The sequence below is a fragment of the Chenopodium album genome, chromosome 13, assembly GCF_948465745.1.
Source record: "Chenopodium album chromosome 13, dcCheAlbu1.1, whole genome shotgun sequence".
In the NCBI taxonomy this organism is placed as follows: domain Eukaryota; kingdom Viridiplantae; phylum Streptophyta; class Magnoliopsida; order Caryophyllales; family Amaranthaceae; genus Chenopodium; species Chenopodium album.
In genome coordinates this window covers 8,882,850-8,905,434 of record NC_137846.1, presented here as the reverse complement: position 1 = coordinate 8,905,434, position 22,585 = coordinate 8,882,850, and the positions used below count along the sequence as shown (strand labels likewise).

At 31.9% G+C, this 22,585-nt stretch overlaps 2 protein-coding genes and 2 pseudogenes across 2 annotated transcripts; 2 read left to right on the top strand and 2 right to left on the bottom strand.

Moving 5' to 3' along the window:
- The first annotated feature begins 7,274 nt into the window (after positions 1–7,274).
- On the top strand, positions 7,275–10,357 carry LOC145575163 (putative UDP-glucuronate:xylan alpha-glucuronosyltransferase 4 pseudogene; annotated as a pseudogene).
- An 817-nt stretch (positions 10,358–11,174) lies between these two features.
- LOC145575162 (putative UDP-glucuronate:xylan alpha-glucuronosyltransferase 5 pseudogene) lies at positions 11,175–13,477 on the top strand (annotated as a pseudogene).
- A 383-nt stretch (positions 13,478–13,860) lies between these two features.
- Positions 13,861–15,633, bottom strand: LOC145576230 (putative microtubule-binding protein TANGLED). The gene is made up of 4 exons (XM_081634010.1): positions 15,476–15,633; positions 15,181–15,323; positions 14,890–14,948; positions 13,861–14,799 (listed from the first exon to the last, which is right to left on the bottom strand). Exons 1-4 carry the CDS (start codon positions 15,560–15,562, stop codon positions 13,976–13,978), a joined length of 1,113 nt encoding a protein of 370 aa, XP_081490136.1. The 5' UTR covers positions 15,563–15,633; the 3' UTR covers positions 13,861–13,975.
- Positions 15,634–16,846: 1,213 nt separating this feature from the next.
- LOC145576229 (kinesin-like protein KIN-14S) lies at positions 16,847–21,537 on the bottom strand. Its single transcript, XM_081634009.1, has 12 exons — positions 21,333–21,537; positions 21,137–21,220; positions 20,519–20,649; positions 20,336–20,435; positions 19,937–20,233; positions 19,555–19,834; positions 18,821–18,982; positions 18,423–18,638; positions 18,294–18,331; positions 17,972–18,135; positions 17,778–17,891; positions 16,847–17,701 (listed from the first exon to the last, which is right to left on the bottom strand). The coding sequence occupies exons 1-12, from the start codon at positions 21,337–21,339 to the stop codon at positions 17,018–17,020; spliced, it is 2,277 nt and encodes a 758-aa protein (XP_081490135.1). The 5' UTR covers positions 21,340–21,537; the 3' UTR covers positions 16,847–17,017.
- Positions 21,538–22,585: the final 1,048 nt, after the last annotated feature.

Genomic DNA, 22,585 nt, shown 5'->3' with positions numbered 1-22,585 from the left:
AATTTTACAATCGGGTTTTCTTTTGTCAAAATGTTAAAAATTGGGTTTTTTTTAAATCATAAAGCTTTTAAAAGGTTTTTTTTTTTTTTTTTTTCGCAAAATGGTGCTTTTAAAAGGTTTTTTTTGACAAATTTTTCATTTTTTTTTGACACAAAGAGTTTTTTTTTTTTTTTTTTTTTTCTCTATTAGTTACTCAAACCTTAATCAAGGAGAACATCAGAGATTCCCTAACAAAAAAAAAAAAAAAAAAAAGATTACAGTAGGTATGATTTCTTCAAGCCAAACTTTTATTTATGCATATAAGATATATCTTTATCAAGTCAAGCATCAAATTTTTTATCTTAAATAATGCGTACGATATCTTATTTTTATTTAGCATTGAGCCTCATCATTAATGCTTTTGTATTTTATTAATAGTAAAAATGGATATAAGCACTATGGAGTATGAATATGATGTAGTAATATAAATGTTTAAAAATTTTCTAGCATCTGCTGACTTGCGAATAATCAATAAAGGAGCACAACTACACAAAGCAGCTAGCTTAAGGATGTCCCTAATAATGATATGACCAAAGCTAGACATTTCATGCTTCCCCTGCTTCAAATAAGGAATTAATTGTTGCAGTCTGTTTGTAGCATATTTGTTATGGATATAAATTGTCAAAAAAATATGTAACATGAAACATCAATGTTTGGAACAATGGTTAATTAAAACCCTAAGAGAATAGTATAGGGACTCCAATGATTTTTTTTATTTAGACTTTAAATACGAAGCGATAAAAATTAGGTTTAGAGTTTTCCAATCCTATGTGAACACTACTTTGAGAAATATTTTAAAGTGAACACTACTTTGAGAAATATTTTAAAGTGAACACTATTTTAGTAATTTTTTTATTTTTTAGCACCAATTTAGCAAATCGTTCTTATTGAATTGGAATTATCTTTGCTAAACTGAAATTATTTTTACTGATTTTATATTATATTTCTTCTTTAAGATTACTGAGTTTTAAAATTATTTTTTACTAAACTAAAATTGATTTTACTGAACTGAACTTATTTTTATTGAATATTATTTTTATAAGGTGAAGCGAATAGGGACTTAATTTCTAGAATAATATATTCATATAAGTTATATGAAATATAAATTCAATTAAGGATAAGATTAATAAATTCAGTATTGATAAGGTACTAACAAAATAATATTTCTCAACCTTTTGATCTCATACATTAATCAAATAATCATTCACAACTAATAGATAATATCTCAATAATGGCACATGTTCCCAAATAACATAACAATTCGATTCATAAATATCTCAACTCTTAGGGCAATAATACTAGCACCCAAAATTAATTAGTTCTCAACCCAAAATAATACTCTGTATTAGTAACCCTAAACCTCAATATATAACAATACTCCCTATACCAACAACATTAAAACCCTAGAAATAACTAATCATAAACAATAAAAGTAATACAATACTCATATCCAATCAAATTATATAATACCAATAATCAATAATATGGAGTATACATATACAAACTTGATCACACGAATTACAATTATAAAATTTACACATAATAATAATACAGAGTACAAATAATAAATCATATCACACATGATAATATGAAATATAATACAACCATCTCTAAAGTTTCGTGTGATTACCTTCCGAAAAATATAACTCCAAGATTTATCAATAATGAAACTAAGGTCACGCATGAACAATACTCTCTGCACACACACATACTACTTTTTCAACTTTTGCTAATGCACTTGCATATAAATTGAAATCACAAAGTCAAAAGTCATCAAAGGAACTTTAATCCCCACGAATTGAGGTGTTGTGCGTGAAACAAAGAGGTCCGTGGAAGCAATTTGCAAAGATAAAAGTTTTAATAAGAGTCATGGCTGCACTGACTATTCATAAAACTTTTAGGGTTTAAAATAGTTAATATAGATAAAATAAGAGTCCTACTTAAATTAAAATAGGATTTTAAACCTTTCTAAACTCTAAAATAAAAATATGAGATTAGGAAAGTTATTTAATAAATAAAAATAAATTTTTTTTTATTTTTTTATTTTTATAAAATATATTATATAAAATCATAAAATATTCGGGTACTATATCGGGTCTGTTCTGATGAACTGAACTGAATATTTTATGAAAGAAGGAAATTAAAAAATGAACTGAACTAAACTGAACTGAATTTATTGGATTTGAACTAAACTAAACTGAAAATAAACTGAAGAGAACAGACCCTTCAAAGTCAATTTACAACTAATGTATACAAAATTTTTATATAAATTAAATGGAAAATGCAAATTTGTATCAGACTCAAGGTGAACAAAAATGATTTCAAAAACTTTCTTATTAAATTCAAACAGTAATGAAACTTATTTTTATGTATGTACTTTCATTCGTTTGTGAGATTTTGAAAAATTTATATACGATCATACGTCTTCCAACATTGTCGATGATGTTGCTTTGACTTTGATCACAACACTCACTTTGTATCTTTGGGCCCCACTAATTGTGTTGGACTTGTAATATTATGCAGACTATTTTTTATTCTCCGTAATATATTTGTTTGATCTAATTATATAAGCATGCAATGTAATGTAGATGTATATTAATTACACTGGAATGTTATTGCAATGTAAAATTATTAGACTAACTAGGTTAGAACCCATGCTATGCACGGTTTTACAATACAATAGTACTTTCATTATTCGTTATTAAAAATCATATAAAACGAACTCATCACTACTACACTTTTTAATTTTATTAACATAAAAAATGTATCTCAATTAAGTAGTATTATATAGTGTTACATAATATTTTGTATTCTTTACTACTACACTTTTTAATTTTATTTAAATTATTATGGTGGTGTATTATTTCCTTCCCTAAATATAAGGCTAAAACTTAACAAACTTCTTTCAAAAAAAAAAAAAAAAAAAAATTAGCGGAATTTTTTTTTTATGAGGTAATGACACATGTACTTTGGGGATAATTATGGGGGATTATAGTATATAATATAGAATAGATATAGATTGACACAGTCAAAAGGTTGAAATGAAAAAGAATAAAAAAAATATAACAAATTCCTATTAAAAAAAAACACCAAAAATATATATGACATCATAAGTGCATTTGGCGGAATTTTTTTTTGTGAAAGCGCGACACATATACAGTTTGTGAAGAGGATGATATCAGCAATTTTCTGTTTTAGTAATAGTTAATAGATATGAGAGCTCAACTATATTAATCAACAACAAAAAATCATAGTTAATACTCTTTATTATTGTAGACATACAAGTATTACGTAGTATTTAAAAAATTGAAACTTGTCCCAACTAATAGCGTACAATGCAACAAGATAATCACTATGTAGTCAAAACTCAAAAGTATATAATTTAGACTAATACATTTTATAACAAATATCAATTGATCATATATTACTCTTTCAATCACCAATAAAGGGAGGTTGATATGTATAATTACTATCTAAAATCATTAATAATCAAGTCAAACATCAAACCAAATTACAAAATCAATCAATATAACTTAATACTAAAACAGACACCGGGAGTGACACGTGTCACATTGTGGTGCTGTTTTTTCCCTCCAAAACTCTCTTTCCCATTTTAATTTTATTTTTTTTTTGTTAATATTTGATTCTATAATAATATTATTCCAAATCTTTTATATTATCTTGACAAATATATATCCCTTTTTATTTGGTGTTTATAATTATTCTATACACATTTATCTAAATAATTATTTCAACTCCTTTTTAATTATCTTTTAAATGGAGTATTATTAGATTTTGCCAAAAAAAGTAATGATAAATTGATTCATATAATAGATGTTATATAAATTACTTTAGAACATCACTTAATTTTTTTTTTCCAAATACCTCAACTAGCTAATATTTTATTTCAATTTCAATTTAATATAACTATATATTTAAGTTAATTACAATTTTGTATTTGAAATTTACTACTATATGTACATATTATCACAAGTTAAGGATTTATAGACTATAGTATTTTAATACCCCGTATTTTGATACTTATTTTTCTAATTAATTAATTAATTATTATTTCCTAAAAGGGTATTTTAGTAATTTAAATTACCTATTTGAATTTTGAAGCCAAAATGATAATTGAATTTTGGCGCCAAAAGTATTTTGAAAACCTAATTACTGTTTTTAGATTTTGGATAAGATTTATTATCCATTTATTTTATTTTAAAAACCGGATTATTTATATAGTTTGGATATTTTAATTAAAACAAAAACTATATTTTATTATTTAATTAATAAGGTTTGAAAATTCCTAATTATTGACTAAGATTTTCGGATTTTCATAGTGTGGAAAATTTGATTTTCTAGGTTAATTTATTTGGTGAATAATTTGTATTTTATTAATTAATTATTTTATACAATAAATATTATTTACACAATTATTTTTAATTCCTTAAAACTAGCAAATTAATTCCCTAAATATCTAAAGGAGGTCCGAAAATATGAGCTTAGAAAAGCTCAAATTTTGGGCCACCATGATGGATTTTTGGGTGATTTATTTTGGTAAATTGTATTTTTTAATTATCTCCTTAGAATCTCTTATTTTCCTTAATTTTATTTCTCCATCTCCTAAATATTTTATCATCTTATTTTCCTACCTTATATCTTCCTAGATTATTCCCCAAGTAATCTCTTTTGCCATATTATATTTCATGACAACATATCTTCCTTAAATTAATTATTCTTATTTCATCAAAAAGAAATTAATTATTCTTAGTCACCTTAATATTGAACTTTCCATAATTCTTTAACTCTCTTCTCCAAGTAATTTCCTTAATTCTTTTTACCATAATCCTTTCTAAATTCTCCTATCACAATTCTTTCATTCATGAGCCTATAAATACCCCCTCATACCTCTCATATTCTTCACACCAAAACCCAATTCTCTTCTTCTCTCTTATTCTTCTTTTCCCTAAACCTTTTCATATTTTTCTTTCTACTCTTTTCATACATAATCAACCCGTACACATTGGAAGCCAATTTTCGGGAAGTTCTGGTCAGTTTTTGGGGTTTTGATGTTTCACGGAAGATTGTTCCTCTCGAAAAATCCTTGAGGTTTGGCTAAACAATTACTCAATTCAGAGTCATATTGAAGGAGTTATGGCCTCTGAAAGTTCTGCCTATTCTTTCCAACGAAAATTCAATTCTCTTTAATCCTATTCCTTTATCTTTTTCATGGTTAGTTTTCTAAAATACAAATAGCTATTTTAAAATTATAATTTTATATTAATTTATTATTTTAAAAGAGTTTTATAGTCCATGCACATTAAATTTGGGTTTATGTTGTGATAACCTTATGGTTGTGTTAATTGCAAGGTGTATTCGTGATTGAAATTTGAAAGTGCGAAGTATTGATTGAGATTCGGAATCAAGGTACGTTTATGTGGCTAGATACTTTTGAAAGTGATTGTTTGAATGTCATATTTTATATGATTTATTGGTGATTGAATTAAATTGATTTGAATTATGATTTATGAAATAAAGTATGTTTGGAGGTATTGATTTTCATATTTGTTTTAATAAATGTATTTTTAAAGGATTGATTTTCATATTTGTTTTAATAAATGTATTTTTAAAGGATTGATTTTCATATCATGTTTTGAATGGTTTGAATTAAAGAAATTAATTTGAAAAGTTTGATAAATTAAATAAAATGTTTTTCAAAGGAAGAGTTATTGATTCTGAAAAGTTATTTATATGAGATTTAATTCTCAAGTATTTATTAAAAGGTTGATTTTGAAGCATGTTGAAATTAAGTACAAAAGGATTTTTGAGTTAACCTATTATAAAGGTTGATTTTATTCAAAGAGGAATTTTATGAGGAATTATTGAATTATTTATTTAAAAAGCATTACAAGCATGTTTATCATATTAATCCCACTATGCAGATTCATTGAAGACTATGGACTTTGTATGACCTAGTCTTTCTCCAAGAATAGCCTAAAAATAGTAGGAGACTAGTTTTGGGGGGTGTGCACACTTAGAGAGGAGATTGAGTTTTCGAAAATAATTGATTTTATTAATCATTATTATTGAGTTATTGGAATTGTTTTGAGAATATTTGAGAATTGGTTTTGAATCATGAGTTTGGAATTTATTGGATTAATTATTGAAATTGGTTTTAAAAGCATGTTTGCAAATAAATTGAGTTTACTTATCTTGCACTTATCGTACTTAGCATATTTTGCTAATCCGTATTTCCTATTTTTTTTTTTGTTCGCCCTGTTTACCGTAATGGTAAGCAGTGTTGACTACTTTCAGGTGGAGTCATGAATGAGCATATGAGAGTCCCGAGATTTACTTCACCTAGTTTAGGAATGTTGGTTTTGTCTTTATTTTGAGTACTCATAACAATGTTACTATTTTTATAAGCATTAATAAAAGAAAGTTAAGTTTTCCGCTGCAAGTTTTGTTATCGAGTTATTTTGAGTAGCCTTATGTAATCATGCGGCGGTAACACTCCTAAGTCAATCTCTACGGTATAATTATATGTATTACACTAGTATTTCCGTAGAGAGAGATTTGGGGTGTTACAAGTATAGGCGTATAACTATAAAATAAAAGTTGTGTTTGACACATGATTTTTTAGATAGTTTTAGTGGAGATTTTAGTTTTATGTTTGATTGATTTTTGATGTTTATTAAAAATGCATTTATTAATAATTATTTACTAATATGGCTACTAGACCTGATCAAACCAAGTCCTGCCTGAAAAATTCTCAAGTCCTGCCTGAAAAATTCTCAGGTTGATTTGCCAATTAATATAGATTATGACATTATAATTTCTATATATTTGATTTGTATGTTTTATCAAATTTTATTTGTTGTTGGATATAATTAATTTTCTTACAAAAATTAGACTTATCGTGCATGACACGGGCCTTAAGCTAGTTTATTTCTTAAAAACAATAATCAAAGGAACTAACCAAGAAAAACCAAAAACTTCAACTAGACCTGCAACCATGCACAATAAGGGTGTTTAATTTGGTCAAGACCATATATATTTATTTACATACACAACAACTATATTCCCTTAAATTTTTTCACAAAATTAAAAAAAGAAAGAAAGAAATCCGCTTGACTATCTATACGTACAAGTGTAGTTAGCTAGATACCTAATTCTAAACTAAACGTGACATCAAAGATCAATAATCATAATCCATATATTTGTCATCATCAAAAATGTCTTTCACCAAGCTTGGCCAACAAACAATTTCATCCACCAATACTTCATCAAAACAAAGACTCTTGGTTCTAATTCTTCTCTTTGTTATCTCCTTCGCTCTTCTCTTCCTTAGTACGGCGTTCTACCCTAATCCTCAACTCGTTGATGTCATCCATCTCCAGACACAGTCTCAGACTCAGACTCAGACTCAGACTCAGTCCTCCGTCTTATATCCAAACAAGGTCATACCACCTAAATGGCTTAAGGTCATTCTTGAGACTCACTTAACACCTTATGAAACCCTTAAGGTGGGCTTGGTCAACTTTGAGGATCTAGACCATTCTCACCTGGATCTAGATGGGACTGCAAAGTATGCACACATAAATATTGATCCCGTTTCATCTAATATAACTTGGGAAAAACTCTTTCCAGAGTGGATAGATGAGACGAATCCTCAAGGTTGGTGCCCAGAGATCCCCATGCCAAAGCTGGGGAAGTACTTTGGGCTCGATGTGGTGGTGGCTCAATTGCCATGCAAGGAGGAAAGGGTAGAGATTAAAAGTAATGGAAATCATAGGAAAGCGGGAACAAGAGATGTAGATAGGCTACAAATAAGGTTGGCAACTGCTCATCTTCTAGTCAAGAATGGGATTAATAGCCAAGAGAAGGATGTTTACGCGGTGTTTACTGCAAATTGTGAGCCCATGTTGGAGCTATTTAGGTGTGATGATTTGTTATGGCATGGAGAGGAATATTGGGTGTATAAGCCTAATATAGAGAAGTTGAAGGAGATGGTAAAAATGCCTGTAGGAAGTTGTGCCCTTGCCCATCCTAATGCTAGAAATCCAGGTAATAATTTATTTGCTAATCTAGGTGTTACATTTTGGTTACATGCATGCATGTTTATTCTTTGTTATTGTTAAATTAGGGTGAATACATTTTCATGCTTTGGAAATTTTTAAATCTTGTGGCTAATCCATGCTTTAGCAAAATTAGATGCTCTATCGCTTTTTTCTTCTTAAATGTTTGGAAACAATAGTTTTGACTATTGATTTCTTCTTTATGTGCAAGAATTTTTATTGCTTAGATGAATAAAAGCACGCATAGGGCCAAAATTCATTAAAAAACTTGAAAGAGAAAGGAAGAGCAACCAACTCTTATAATAAAATAGATGAAAAATAGAAAATATGATAAACTTATAGGAAACTAAGGGATTAAGTAGTGATCCAACAACACAATATCTAATTAATATTTACCCTCTATTTACCAACAAATGACACACAGTCATCAATCCCTCAATATTGACAATTAGTGAGTCAACAAGTCTCTTAGGAACTCTTTCCATCTATCCAAAATTCATCATTCTCATTGTAAAATTCTGTCTCAATCTACTTGTCTAAATCAAGGATATGATATGATAGTACTGAATATATATATATATATATATATATATATATATATATATATATATATATATATATATATATATATATATATATATATATATATATATATATACATTTTATTAATTACAGTTTTGTCATTTTAATAGTCTACCTTGTTTAATTCGAGTTATAGCATTCCAATTATAAACCATTTAGTACTTGTAGTAAACGCAACAACATTTATCAAACATCAAATCATTAATTTATTATATTAAAAAATAAAATTCAACGAAAACAGTTAAGGAGAGATACAATAATAAATATAATACAACGAACAATAAGTGATGGAATTAGTATTACATATAATTAGTTGATCTTGACAATTAGACAAAGAGATACCATACTTAGTATATTTTTTACATAACAATGGTTAAGCTAAGATGTTATTTTCTACTCCGTATATAACATCATTCTACATCTAGCAAAACATATATTAAGACTATATTTGTAAATTAATCCACATAATTTGTCTTACAATGAAGGTTAACGTATTGGTTTAATTTTGTTCATTTAATTTCATCGTAGATAGGTGCATGCACGTTGTAGTACTTATATTCAACGTTGGCTTAAAGGTAAACTTCTCTCATCTATATGTAAATTGTTAAAAATTAAATTAATTAAAACCTTACAAAAGTTGTACACTATAATTCAATAAATTACACACAATATTTTCTTTTTCTAAGATTTATCAAATTGATTTATCTTATTGCTAATTAACATCCACAGGTAGTAGACAATTGCAACCCTTCGCACATCAATTACCTAATGAGCTTCAAACGTTAGAAAGATCACCAAGAGAAGCCTATGTCACGGTCCTTCACTCGTCCGAAGACTACGTGTGTGGAGCCATAGCTCTAGCTCAAAGCATCCTCCAGACTAACACCACTAAGGACCTAATCCTCCTGGCAGACCGGACCATTTCACGTAGTTCTATCTTAGGTCTACAAGCTGCGGGTTGGAAGATAAAAAGAATTGATCGAATCAAGAGTCCTAATGCCAAGATAGATGCCTATAACGAGTGGAACTATAGCAAGCTAAGGATATGGCAATTGATTGAGTATGACAAACTAATCTTCATTGACTCCGATTTCATAGTGTTACGTAACATTGACCATTTATTCGGCTACCCTCAGCTCTCAGCTGCACCTAATGACAAATGGCTATTTAACTCGGGGATCATGGTCCTAGAACCATCTAAGTGCTTTTTTGACAATCTTATAAGCAAACGTTACACCTTTAAGTCCTACAACGGTGGGGACCAAGGATATTTGAATGAGGTCATAACCTGGTGGCACAGGCTAACCCTAAAATTAAACTTCTTAAAGTTTTTCGACAAAGAAGGTGGTGAGCGACTAGTCCCTGAGGATCGATACACGGTCCATTTCCTAGGGACAAAGCCGTGGTTATGTTATAGAGATTATGATTGTAATTGGGATAGAGAGGATTATCACGTGTTTGCAAGTGATCATGCACATGCAAAGTGGTGGCAAGTGTACGATTCAATGCCAAAGAAGTTGAAAAGTTATTGTAGGATGACAAAGAAACAAGATAAAGGCGTTCGCAATAGAAAATCAAGAGCTCGAAAGGCTAAACTTTCTGATGGGCATTGGAAGATTGAGCTTAAGGATCCTAGACAATATAATTTGGTGGGCTAAAAAGCAACAACATAGTTTTATTATTAGTTAGTTTTAGTTTATTATTCATTTATATTTAGATTTTTACTATTTTTTCCCCCTTCACAAACAATTCATATAAACCTTGAATTGTTAGCCAAACAAGAAATATGGTGGTTTGGGGGAATGGAATGATTTTTTCACACATTCATGAGAGCACACATCGAAACTACAGTCTTACACGAGAGGCACAAAAAGACTTTTAATTAAAGAGTATATACTTCGTATATATATAGATTGAGGATTGGAAGGAATTGGAAATTGTTAATCTTTTGAAATGCTATGATTAGATGAGATGAAATCTTGTACTGTGTACATATTCTCAAGATTACTTGTGAATAGCATATGGCCACATGTTTCAAAACTTCTCAATAGGTAACACAAATGTGCTTATTATAACTCACTAAGTTATAGTGTATGAACATACAACGATTACATACACATAATATTTCTTAATAAACATACAATGAATGCCATCTTAACAAATTAAATTACATTCATAATATTATTGAATTAACTAGTGGGTAAGTACCCTCAATCAAAGCAATAATACCTTTGTTTACAATATGCACGAAGTACGTGCAACTATGCATGCAGATTCACCCTATAACAAACTAACTTAATTAGTTTAGACCTTATAAATTACATTTGTACATACACACCAAACTTTTATTTCACTTTGACAAAAATCTCCATCGACTACACACTTCACATATTCTTGATTAGGTAGCTAACTAATCCCTAACTAATACAAAAGACAACCATGAATACATGCATGTAAGCCATAATTTCTTAGAATATGGGTGCTTATACAAACTCTGCTGGCTTACAACTACCTTCTTCCATTTGCAACACTTCATCAAGTCGACAACTTGTAACATATCATCTTGTCTTATTGATCTTCATCTCCTTCCCTTTACTCCTCCTAAATGTGTTCCTCCCCCATCCTCAACTCATTGATGTCATCTTCCTTCAGACACAGTCTATAACCTCCTCCTTTCACTCTACAAGCAAGGTTAAACCACCAAAATGGCTCGAGGTCATTCGTAGAACTCATTTGAATGCTAAGGAGCCATTAAGAGTTGGTTTGATCAACTTCGAGGATTCAGAGCAATCTCGCCTATAACTAGGTGGGATTGCAGAGTGTGTAACCATAAATTTTGAGTCTGTCTCTCCTAATGTCACTTGGAAGAAGATCTTTCCAGGGTGGATTAATGAGATGAACCCTAAAGGAAGGTGTCCGGAGACAATCCCCATGCCGGAGGCTGGGAAATATCTAGAGTTAGATGTGGTGGTGGCATGTTTACATTGTAAAAATGACCTAGTGAACAAGGGAAAACTTAGTCATTGGGAAGAGGGGATTAGAGATGTTCGTAGGTTGCAAGTTAGCCTAGCTAGTGCTCGAGTGATAGTTGATCAAAATCATGGAGTTAACAAAGATGATAATGATGTTTATGCAGTGTTTATTACAAAATGTGAACCGATGGTAGAGATATATAGGTGTGATGATTTAATATGGCATAGAGGGGAGTATTGGGTATACAAGCCTAAGGTTGAGAAGTTGAAAGAGGTGATTAGCATGCCTATAGGAAGTTGTGCCCTTGCTCGTCCTTATGCTTGGGCTCAAGGTAATTAAGATTTAGTTATTCCACAAATTGTGTATTTTGTTGTTTGGTGTGATCTTATTTTTGTTTTGGTGGAATGCTAGGTTTCATTTTGGTATAACAAACTTATGAACTTGTTTTTGATTAGATTTTGGACAATAGTGATTTAAATGGAATTTTTTATTATGAAAAATCATGCTTCATTTTTAAATCATGATGATATGCCTAGCTACATACTAATAATATATATTTCATTTATTGATTTACACATGGTCATTCCATCGTGGATGATAATAGTACTATGAGACCCTAAATAATTTAGGGTACGGTGTAGATAAGATGTAGTTAAGCATGCATCACGCACAATTATAACCTAATTATATATAAGAACAACCACGATTTAATTGATTGAGTAGAATCATACGTAATTAAATTTGTACACCAAGTATACTCAAACTATCTAGAATAAATCAAAATTTAGCTAGAATAAATTTGTATTTTGATATACTACTACATGGCATAGGTTTGCAAAACATTGATCAATTGTCAAAAGAGCTTCAAATGACAAGTTCACCAAGTACCAACAAGCCAAGACATGCCTATGTAACGGTTCTTCACTCATCTGAGTTTTATGTATGTGGAGCCATAGCTCTAGCACAAAGCATCCTTCAAACTAACACCACCAAAGACCTAGTCCTCCTTGCGGACCACACCATCTCTAAGCATTCCATACAAGGCCTCCAAGCCGCGGGTCGGAAGGTAAGGCAAATTGATCGTATAAGGAGTCCTAACTCCAAGGTTGATTCCTACAATGAGTGGAACTATAGCAAGCTTAGGGTGTGGCAATTGACCGAGTATGACAAAATTATGTTCATTGACTCTGACTTCATTGTGCTTCATAACATTGACTGTTTCTTTGACTACCCTCAGCTTTCAGCTGCACCTAATAATAAATGTCTATTTAACTCGGGGATCATGCTCCTAGAGCCATCCGAGTGCTTTTTTGACTATCTTATGAGCAAACGTTACACTTTAAAGTCTTACAATGGTGGAGACCAAGGGTATTTAAATGAGATCATAACTTGGTGGCATAGGCTAACAGTGAAATTGAATTTCATGAAGTATTTTCCTAAGGAACTTGGTGATGAGTCGCGATTCATTCCTAAGGATCAACACACCATCCATTTCTTAGGGATGAAGCCATGGTTGTGTTATAGAGATTATGATTGTAATTGGCATAGAGAGGAATATCACAATTTTGCAAGTGATGAGGTGAATGCCAGGTGGTGGCAAGTATATGATGAAATGCCAAAAGAGTTACAATACTATTGTGGGATGACCGAAGAAGCCGATGCAAAACTCCGCGAATTCAAAGCCCTCGCTAAACAGGAAAAGCTCAAAGATGAGCATTGGAGGATTGAAATTAAGGATCCTAGGCAGTACAACTTGGTAAATTATGTTTAAATGAAAATTCGTAAATTTTAAGATGGGCATTAGTCCTACTTAACAAATACGCATGAATATTAATTCTAATCATTAAATTATGGATAATACACAATAAATACTTTATAGTAATATACTTGTATATGAACTTTTTTTTATAAATAGATATAATCAATTTTTTTTTAAAATTTTTTTTTTTAAAATTTTTTTTTACCTGTTATATTTATCATATTTGCTAATGCATAATTTTGGGGTAAATGAAATTGCTAATGCATAATTTTAACTATTAGTATTAAAACTGATATAAACAAGATCTATGTTTATATTTTTCATGAAGTATAAATAAAAAAAGACGATCCAACATAAAGTGTTAGAATTATTTCATTAAGCACAAGTGTAAAAATAAATGAATGAACTATTATATAAGCTGAGGGGGCAGTATAAATCTCCAGAAAGGAACTGAAAGAATCAACACAATATTATCAATTTGGACATTGAGAAAATATCAATAATAGAAACATAAGATAATGTTTCATGAAAACTAAATCGTACACTAATTTGCAACTCCAACAGCAGTTTTAGTTGTAGAAAATCTCATTGGCATCATCATCAATGGAGGAGGCCTCTGTTTCACTCCATTCATCATCATCATCCCATCATGACTACTATTCATTGAAATCCTTCTTCCCTTCAATGGAGAAACAAAACGATTCACCAACCTCGAAGGCGATAACGATCTCCTTAGCTTCGATGCCATTGAAGAAGCCGGTTTTGGAGGCGATTTCCTGCCAAAAGATGCAGGCTTGGAAACAGGGGAAACAGAGGTGAAACCCTTTTGTGGGCTTTTGATTTTCACAGGGGATTTAACCAAAAATTTATGAGGGGTTTCCCTCTTTTTCGCAATTAATGGAGATTTAGTCTTGCTAATTTGCTGCTTTTGTGAAGTGGGTGATGATGAATGAAACAGGGGATTTGGGAAAAGAACAGTTTTTTTAGCCCAAGGTTTATGTTTTGGTGATACCCTGTTTGCCACATTATATCTCACGCTACTCTGTTTTGGTGATACCCTGTTTCCTCTATCGATTTCGGGTCTTTTCTCCGGCGAAACCCTGAAATTGATCCTCCATCGAGCTCTGCGAACAGACGGGGTGCTCGATTCTGCTCGAATGATACGGAATTGATGCTGTTTTTCTCTTTTCCTTCGGGTTTCAAGGGGTGTATTTTCGGGGTTCGGTCTTTGTTTCCGAGGTACAGGTGTTTTAGGATCATCAATGTTGGAATTCCTTATGATTTCTCTTGTTACTTTACTTGATTCCAGGATTTCTGCTACTGTTTCTCCTACTAACATTGCTGTTAATGACATTCTTTTCCATTCCCCTGTAATTAATTTCATCAAATTTGTCAAAATTTATCATCAAATTTAATCAAAGAAAATCAACAAATTAAGTGATGATGCTAGTATTTTACCTGAAACATTTGCTTGTAATTTCCCAGTTGGAGATTTCTTTGATCCATTATTTCTAATTCTGCAAAAATCACAAAACCCTGATTAAATTACATATAATAATGTACAAATCCCACCAAATTTACCCCTAATCTAATAAATTTTCCTATAATTTTGAACCCTAAACAATATTTTACAACGGCTCTAAACCCAAATTTCAAACGCAAATAATTGACTGTAAAACGCTAATAGCGTAATTTGAACCGGTAACGTGACAACTAAATCCGAACAAATGCGAAAAAAGCGCGATTTACCTCATCGATTCCTGCTTGCATCTGAGACTAGTTTTTAAGTAAGCTTTAGTATTACGAGGGCTAAGTTTAACACCAGCAACCACTTTATTTCCTCCAGTAACTGTATATTGAAGCTCTTGCAATCTTTCCATACATTGATCCACCTATCCAAATCAAACACCAAAAAATAATTGATAAATGAAGAAATAATTAACCAAAAAAAGAGAAAATTAAAATCAAAACAACCCACAAAATAAATAATGGTGGGTATTAAAATCAAATCAAAAAAATTAATTTTTGAACAAAAAAATTGTACCTTTTTAACAGTTTCTCTGATAAGAGTAGGGCTTAATGGAGGAGCCACCATTATCTTCCTCTGTTTTGGTGGGGTTCTTGCCACCATTTTTATTTCTCAAATAAAAGAAAAAAAAAATCTTTTTAAAATTCAAAATAAAAAAAGGTGATTTTTCAAGAATTTTGTTTATCTCTCTAGAAATTAAAGTTGGAAAAGTCAAATTGAAGCTACAAAAATGAGCTGATGAAGAGGGAGAAAGTTGAAAGAAATTGGGGGGTTTTGGGTGGGAGAGGAGTAACGGCTTCTTTTCTTTTGGGTTCCAACGGTCGAATTAATTTTTGGCAAATTTTAAATTAGATTTATTTTTGGGAGTTACAAGTCATACAACTTTAAACAAGAAAACTAAAAATTAGGAGTGGTCCTAGTGAACCCAATCGGCCAATCATAGCCGTCAATTTTGCATCTGTGTGGCGGAATGTCAAATTGCCAAGCTAATCTAACGGTCACCAAGCTTTAATAGTACTTGAGTATTATAGTCAAAACTTTTTTTTTTTCAACTTAATTAATCTGTATTTATTTAATCGTATATTGATGAATCTTAAATCTTAAATAGTGAAATTCGAAAAAGATTAGATGTATATTTCGTAAATAAAAGGAATATGTACACCACTAGTAATATTATGTCTACTCAGCAGATCCTACTAAATAGAAGAGGGAAGCTAAAATATGGGATGAGAAAGCCGAGCAAAATTTTTGGTTTACTTAGTGATGAGGGAGGGTCTGAGAGGGATATTTGAACACAAGTTCTACTTCAAATATGTTCAACCAATTAAAGCAGAGAGAATAAGTTTTATATTGAACACAAGTTTGATTGAATGTTACAAGACATAAAATAGCATCAGATTAACCAATGTACCAAGAACACATCTAGTTTATCAAAACAACATAATAATACCATAAACTATACAAGCAAATAACGGGAATATATATTGTACACGCACATCATTAAAACGTATGAGAAAACAATGGGCAATCAACGATTTTTGTTTCAATTGACCCAATATTTTATTTAGGTTGGAGAACCATGTATTGTGAATTTAGGGTATTGGAAGTACACTCTTAATTAATGGTTCCGCCTTCAATTATTCTAGTATTCCAATAACAGATATTCAAATACAATGTTTGAGGAGTAATTTTGCAATCAAGTATGAGTCAGTTCTTGGGAAATTTTCATTATTATGAAGTATTATTATTATTTTATCACAATTTAAGGGGAAATTTTCATGAAGTCAACATAGCCTTAAAAAATGACATGAATGAGAATTTCTTTAGCATATAAAACTGTACTAAACATTTCTGAAATTAACATATTGTAAGACAAGGAAAATTGATCAAAACATCACACTGATGTTACAAGAAAAGTATAAAAATACTATGCATATTTGAGCTTGAAATCTCTATTCATTAGTTTTCATCTAAGTACAGCCTACTGATTTGGAAGACCCAAGGATATATAGGTGACGAATTGCAGTTAACACAGAGAAATAAATGCATATTTTCACATCATACTATAGACTTCCGGAAGTTTTTCAAGCCTCGCAACTTCAAAGGACTCCAAACAACTGGCTTTTTCTGCAGGGCAACCACGGTAGGGTGCTTCGGCCTCCACGAACCCTGTTGAGGAGGGCTTGCCATAAACCTCCTACTGCTCATAGGTGTTGCTGCTTCCACTGAGGGCAGAGGAGAAAACGGCTTTGAAAATCGCCTTACTCTTGATGCCTCCCTAAAAAATGAGGGCCCTGGTAATGCACTCTCGCGTTTTGACTTACTGAGAGGTGTTTCATGGTAATTTGACTCAGGACGGAGTGTTGCCATGGAGACCCTTCTTCTGGGCTGCATAGGTTGTGCCATTGTTTCGGTTGATGGTCTCACAGCGACAGAGATCCTTCGTGGCCCCCTCATGGCTCTTGTATTTGATCCATTCGAAGTGTTTTCTTTACCATCGAATGAACTTGAGAAACGAGAAGAGAAAGTAGTAGTCTTCTTGGCCTGGACAGGTGATGGTTGGGGCATGTAATTGGATATCTTTCGCAATGGCATCCTTGCATTTGAAGGACCTAGTGGAGGCTTCCTCTCTGTTGTGGTCTTTTGTGCCTGTCTTGGTTGCCTGATAGAAGCAGCAGCTCTATTTTCCTGTTTCTGTCTAGTTTTCCTCTCCTCTGCCAGTTGATTTTCAAGATCCCGCACCTGTTGAGATAATTTTCTTAAGAAAAATACTTGGTGTGGAATACATAACATGCATATCAAATGGTATTAGAAGTACCTTCTCCTGAAGACTTCTGCAGATATGCTCTCTGGCAGAAAGCCTTAATTGCAAAGATTGCACACTATCCTGCAGTTTCTTTGTTTCTTTATCATCATGCTTTAACTTCTCAGCCTGTTAAAAATGACTACAAGCATAAGCTGCATGCAAGACTGAACATCAATATCAAGCTAAATAACTCCCCAAAAACATACCAGATGCTTATACTTAAGGAGCTCAGAGATATCTGCTTGCTTGCGGGCTGGACCATATTCAATTCCCTTGACTCGACTAGCAAAGTTCAGGGAGCATAGAGTCTCACCCACATCTGCATCACTAGGACTAATTTGGACGAACATCAGGGTCTTGCAATCACCTCCTGCAATGCCATTGAATGATAGAGATGGGTAAGATGAGAAAAGTAAACCATAACTCAGTTTTTTTTTTTTTTTTTTTTTTTGAAACAGCCATAACTCAGTTAAATAAGGCTTCATTGGTAAGTTTCAGAGATAGGCTAAGTTTCATTAAGTATCTTACCTAAAGAGCTCTGCAACATGTGGGTGAGTTTTGAGTTTCTGAAAGTTAACAACAATTAAGTTAAGACGATGAAGTTCAAAAATATGCTGAATGTCTTGAAAAATCTGCGTATAGAAACATGTACTCGACCTGTATGGAACGTGGTTTGTTTTAGTTGCAAGAGCAGAGATGACATCACCAAGAGCTGAGAGGGATTTATTGATGAACTGAGATTCCTTCAGTCTTTCACCCTCAACTTCAATTCTTCCAACACGCTCACTTCCAGCCAAGTCCACCAACCAAAGGTTGCTCTTTGTCCTTTGTCCATTCATTAAGTTTTCCCCTTTCACAGTAATCCGCAGCAAGCTACAAGCATGGCAAAGTTAATTAATTCCACAGTTATGGCTGCTCCAATATTTCTACCATCATTGCATTATTTAATGTAGTTGCAGGAGTCCATTATATAACATTCAGAGTGTGAAGACAGACATATGCAACATTGCAGACAATAACAGGGTAGCATTCAATTATATCAGAGAAAAAATTACCAATGGGAACGGCTACTGAATTCATTAGCATTGGTTGATCCAACAGATCTCACTCGACTCCCGGTCTTGAGTAATTCCCATACTTCATCTGTACCATAAACATGCGCTTCAACTAGCCCAGGAATTTCTTGTGTTCCTTCTGGAGCTTGTTTTATTTCCAACCTGAATAAACAAAATGCAACACTTAGACATTCTAAACCCTATACAAGTGAGCCTTCCATACTAAGACATTTGCATGAACAAAATCAACAGCTTCCATTTAACAGCTGATTTAACAAAGGTATAGAAAGGCTAAAATGCAAGGATGAACGTCAAAGATGTTATGAACTGATCATAGTCACGTCAGAACTCAAGGTAACAAAAAGTCAACAACTGCCTAGTCAATCTTTAGATACTCTATTAAATTTCTGTAGTTCTTTAAGAAAATTCTGCATAAGTATGGTGAAGCATTTATCGATCGCTTAAGCATGTAAGATCAAAGGCCAAAGGAGAAAAGTGACAGAAGTGACAATTCCAGAATTAAGCATGAACACCTTCTTAAGGATATATGGAATTTAGCTTCGATTATTGTAAGCCACCCCTAAAATCAATTGGTGCTGACAAATCTTAGAATCAGTAGCTAGATTCCCACATGAATGTTTATGCATATTTAAGCATCAGTCATGCCTAGCTACACTCCCTACAAATTTATGTAATCAAGCAGTATTCAACTTTCTGTTTTAAGAATCACTTACTTCCTAGGTGGTTCACTGGTGTTCTCCACCAAGAGGTCCCTTATTTTTTCATTGTAGACCTCCAACATGCTGACAAATAGTTCATATTTCACAGTACCGCTTCTCTGATTAGCAATCCTAAATAACTCCTCCAAAGTTCTATAGTTAACCCCTCGATTCTCTGGTGTCCCTTCCATGGTAAAGGTCTTTCCAGTTCCAGTTTGTCCATATGCAAATATGCAAACATTGTAGCCATCCAAAACAGAAGTGACAATTGGAGAAGTTTGTGCAAAGACCTCCTCTGCAAAGTCAAAAATCAATGTCAATGAAACACCAAAGAAGTGTAATTGCGCTACCTGAAGCTAAATTCACTATTCAAAAGGCAATCAAAGCGATCAGGTACCTTGGTCAGCTTGGGGCCCAAATACGTGGTCAAACTTGAATTGTTTCTTTGAAGAATCAGCACAAGTAATATTCAATTCATGGTCCTGGGAAGGAGGAATTTCGACAACAGAAGTCGACCCACTTGCCCTTTCATCTTGGTTCAATGGTCTGCATCTACAAAAGACCCTAATATTGCCTTTCAGCTCAATTACTTCATTGTACAGCCTCTTCCTTTCAGCATATTCTTCAATGTACTTTTTCTTTAAAAGCTCAGACTCTTCCATGTACTTGTTCTTCAAAAGCTCATGCTCCTCACCTAATAACAGTTCAAACCCATTTAAAACCTGACCAGCAAAAACAACAACAACAACAACAACATAATTGACAAATTGAAGAATGAGATAAAAGGGCAACATACTTAGGTGCTGAAGTGTATTTAGAACTTCAAAGCCGGGAAATTGATTGCTCGTTATCTCCTTTACTTCAACTGATAGAGATGTATGCTCCTTCCTCAAAGTCTATAACAATCACACAATAAGGTTTCCATCTTAAGCAAGATAAACCACAGAAACAGCAAAATAATTATCATATTGAAGTTCACCTGAATTTTATTACTTAGATCATTGATTTTCTTTAGTATTGGAAGCTTAGGCTCTTCATCAACTGAAACTGCTTGGGATTCGTTCGAATATTGGCTTGCATCAGTAGAATTCGTATTTTCCTCCACTCTATCTGAAAGTTCAAGATATCTTTATACACTCAGTGCTACAATACATAATTCTGAACAATTAACAAATTTTCAAGCAAATTTATAAAATAACAAATTTAACAACAGATCAACAATTTCCTAAATTATTCTTAAATGATTTCATAAATAACCGAACAATAGAGAATTTTTCAATTCCGGTGAAATGAGATGTGCTAATTAAAACCCTAATATCAAATGTTTCAAAAACGAAGAAGAAAACAAGTGCAATCCAAGAATCAAACATCATCACATCCAATACTCTAAATGATCAAGAAATCAAGAAACCCAATTTCACCTACTAACAAACACTCGCTAAGTTCAAGAATTTCACGGAAAACCTAGGGTTTTAATCGATTAACAAAATTGAAATCAACAACCACAACAAAAACGAATAACAGCAAAAATACTACAAAAAATCATACAAAAGAAGACTAAAATCAAAACATAATTAACAGAATCTTGAATTGTTACCGTTTTGAGCATGTGGTGTTGCATTTGCTGACTCTATAAATGAGTTTGCGTCGCCAATTTCTCGAACGATTTCTACAGTTTGATCTGCATATAAAATGAAAATAAAGTGAAATTTGAACTATTTTAGGGAAAAAAAAAGGGGGAAATCCGATGAAATTGAAAATTAAGAAAGATGAATTGATTGAATTCTACTCACCATCCATTTTTTCAACAAATTAATTATGTTGAAAACAAGTAATTTGAAGGGTTCTAAAAATGAAAATTAGGGATTTGAGGAGAATATGAGAGAGAAAGTGAGCTTGAAAGTTAGATTTTAGAGAGAGAAAGAGAAGGTGTGATATTATTTGTGAAAGAAAGGAAAAAGATGGCGAAATCTCAAACGGTCAGAAAAGTTGTAAATTTGAAGGAGGGAGTTCAATGTTTTGAAAAGGAGAATGAATTGTAGCCGTTTGATTACATTCAACTTGATTATAACGGCTACTTTTATGATTCTGGAGCGTCTGGTTTCTCTTTGGGTTGGGCTTATGACGATAGTAGACCCGGTTGTGAAAATGGGTTTTGGACTTTTTTTTTTTTTTTTTTTTTAAAGGTAAGAAAAATAATCATTACAATGCCTTTTAGTTTTCCACAAACTTTTAAATAAATCGGATGTACAATAAATATTGTATATCCGTTATAAAGTTATCCCTAAAATAAACAAAAGTTACCCTAATATGGATAAATGTTACCCTAACATAAATAAATGTTACAAAGTATTTATACTTTATTGATAAAAGTTACCCAAAAAATTGTAAAAGTGACCCTAAATTTGATAAAAAGTGACCCCCGATGTACAGTAAATTACTGTACACCGGATGTATACAAAAGTTATTGTTAGTTTTCAATGTTCACGAAAAGAATTTCTAATGTACGAAGTATTAGAAGAAAAATATACGAGGTACTTTCATGAATTCATGAGAGGAATTTCTAAATTGTTTTGCATACCCCCATGTTATAATTTTATGGTTTTGGACAAATTTTAATTTTTTCAAAAGAATGGTGTGTCATGTACAATACAAGCTATTTATTAATAACATTTTATGTTTATATAGTCTTATAAATGACTTACTAATTGTTTGGGGAAATAAAAATAAAAGTTGGGACCATACAATAATTTCTCCGCGATGGACATATGAAATACATGAATGGAAAAAAGAAGTATAGTGTGAGATTTTTGAGCTAAAATTTGACTGATTGTGAGTGCATCATCATAAGGCCCTTTTCAGATTTACTGAACCTAACTTATTGGAGCTGAATTGAACTGAACTAAACAGAGCTTAAATGAATTGTTTATTAGAGAAGGAAATTAGGAAATGGACTTAACTAAACTGATTAGAACTCAACTGAATTGAACTGAACTGAAATTAAGCTGAAGATAACAGGCCCTTAGTTGGGAAATGTTCCGATCTG

What these genes read in the sequence shown, in the direction of transcription:
- LOC145576230 (XM_081634010.1), bottom strand. Translation starts at nt 15,562, where the DNA reads ATGGTGGCAAGAACCCCACCAAAACAGAGGAAGATAATGGTGGCTCCT. An exon ending in TCAGAGAAACTGTTAAAAAG is followed by an intron (nt 15,324 to 15,475) that starts GTACAATTTTTT and finishes TGATTTGGATAG; the next exon opens with GTGGATCAATGTATGGAAAG. An exon ending in ATTACAAGCAAATGTTTCAG is followed by an intron (nt 14,800 to 14,889) that starts GTAAAATACTAG and finishes AATTAATTACAG; the next exon opens with GGGAATGGAAAAGAATGTCA.
- LOC145576229 (XM_081634009.1), bottom strand. An exon ending in AACACCACATGCTCAAAACG is followed by an intron (nt 20,650 to 21,136) that starts GTAACAATTCAA and finishes TTGAACTTTCAG; the next exon opens with ATAGAGTGGAGGAAAATACG. An exon ending in TCCTTAAGTATAAGCATCTG is followed by an intron (nt 17,892 to 17,971) that starts GTATGTTTTTGG and finishes CATTTTTAACAG; the next exon opens with GCTGAGAAGTTAAAGCATGA.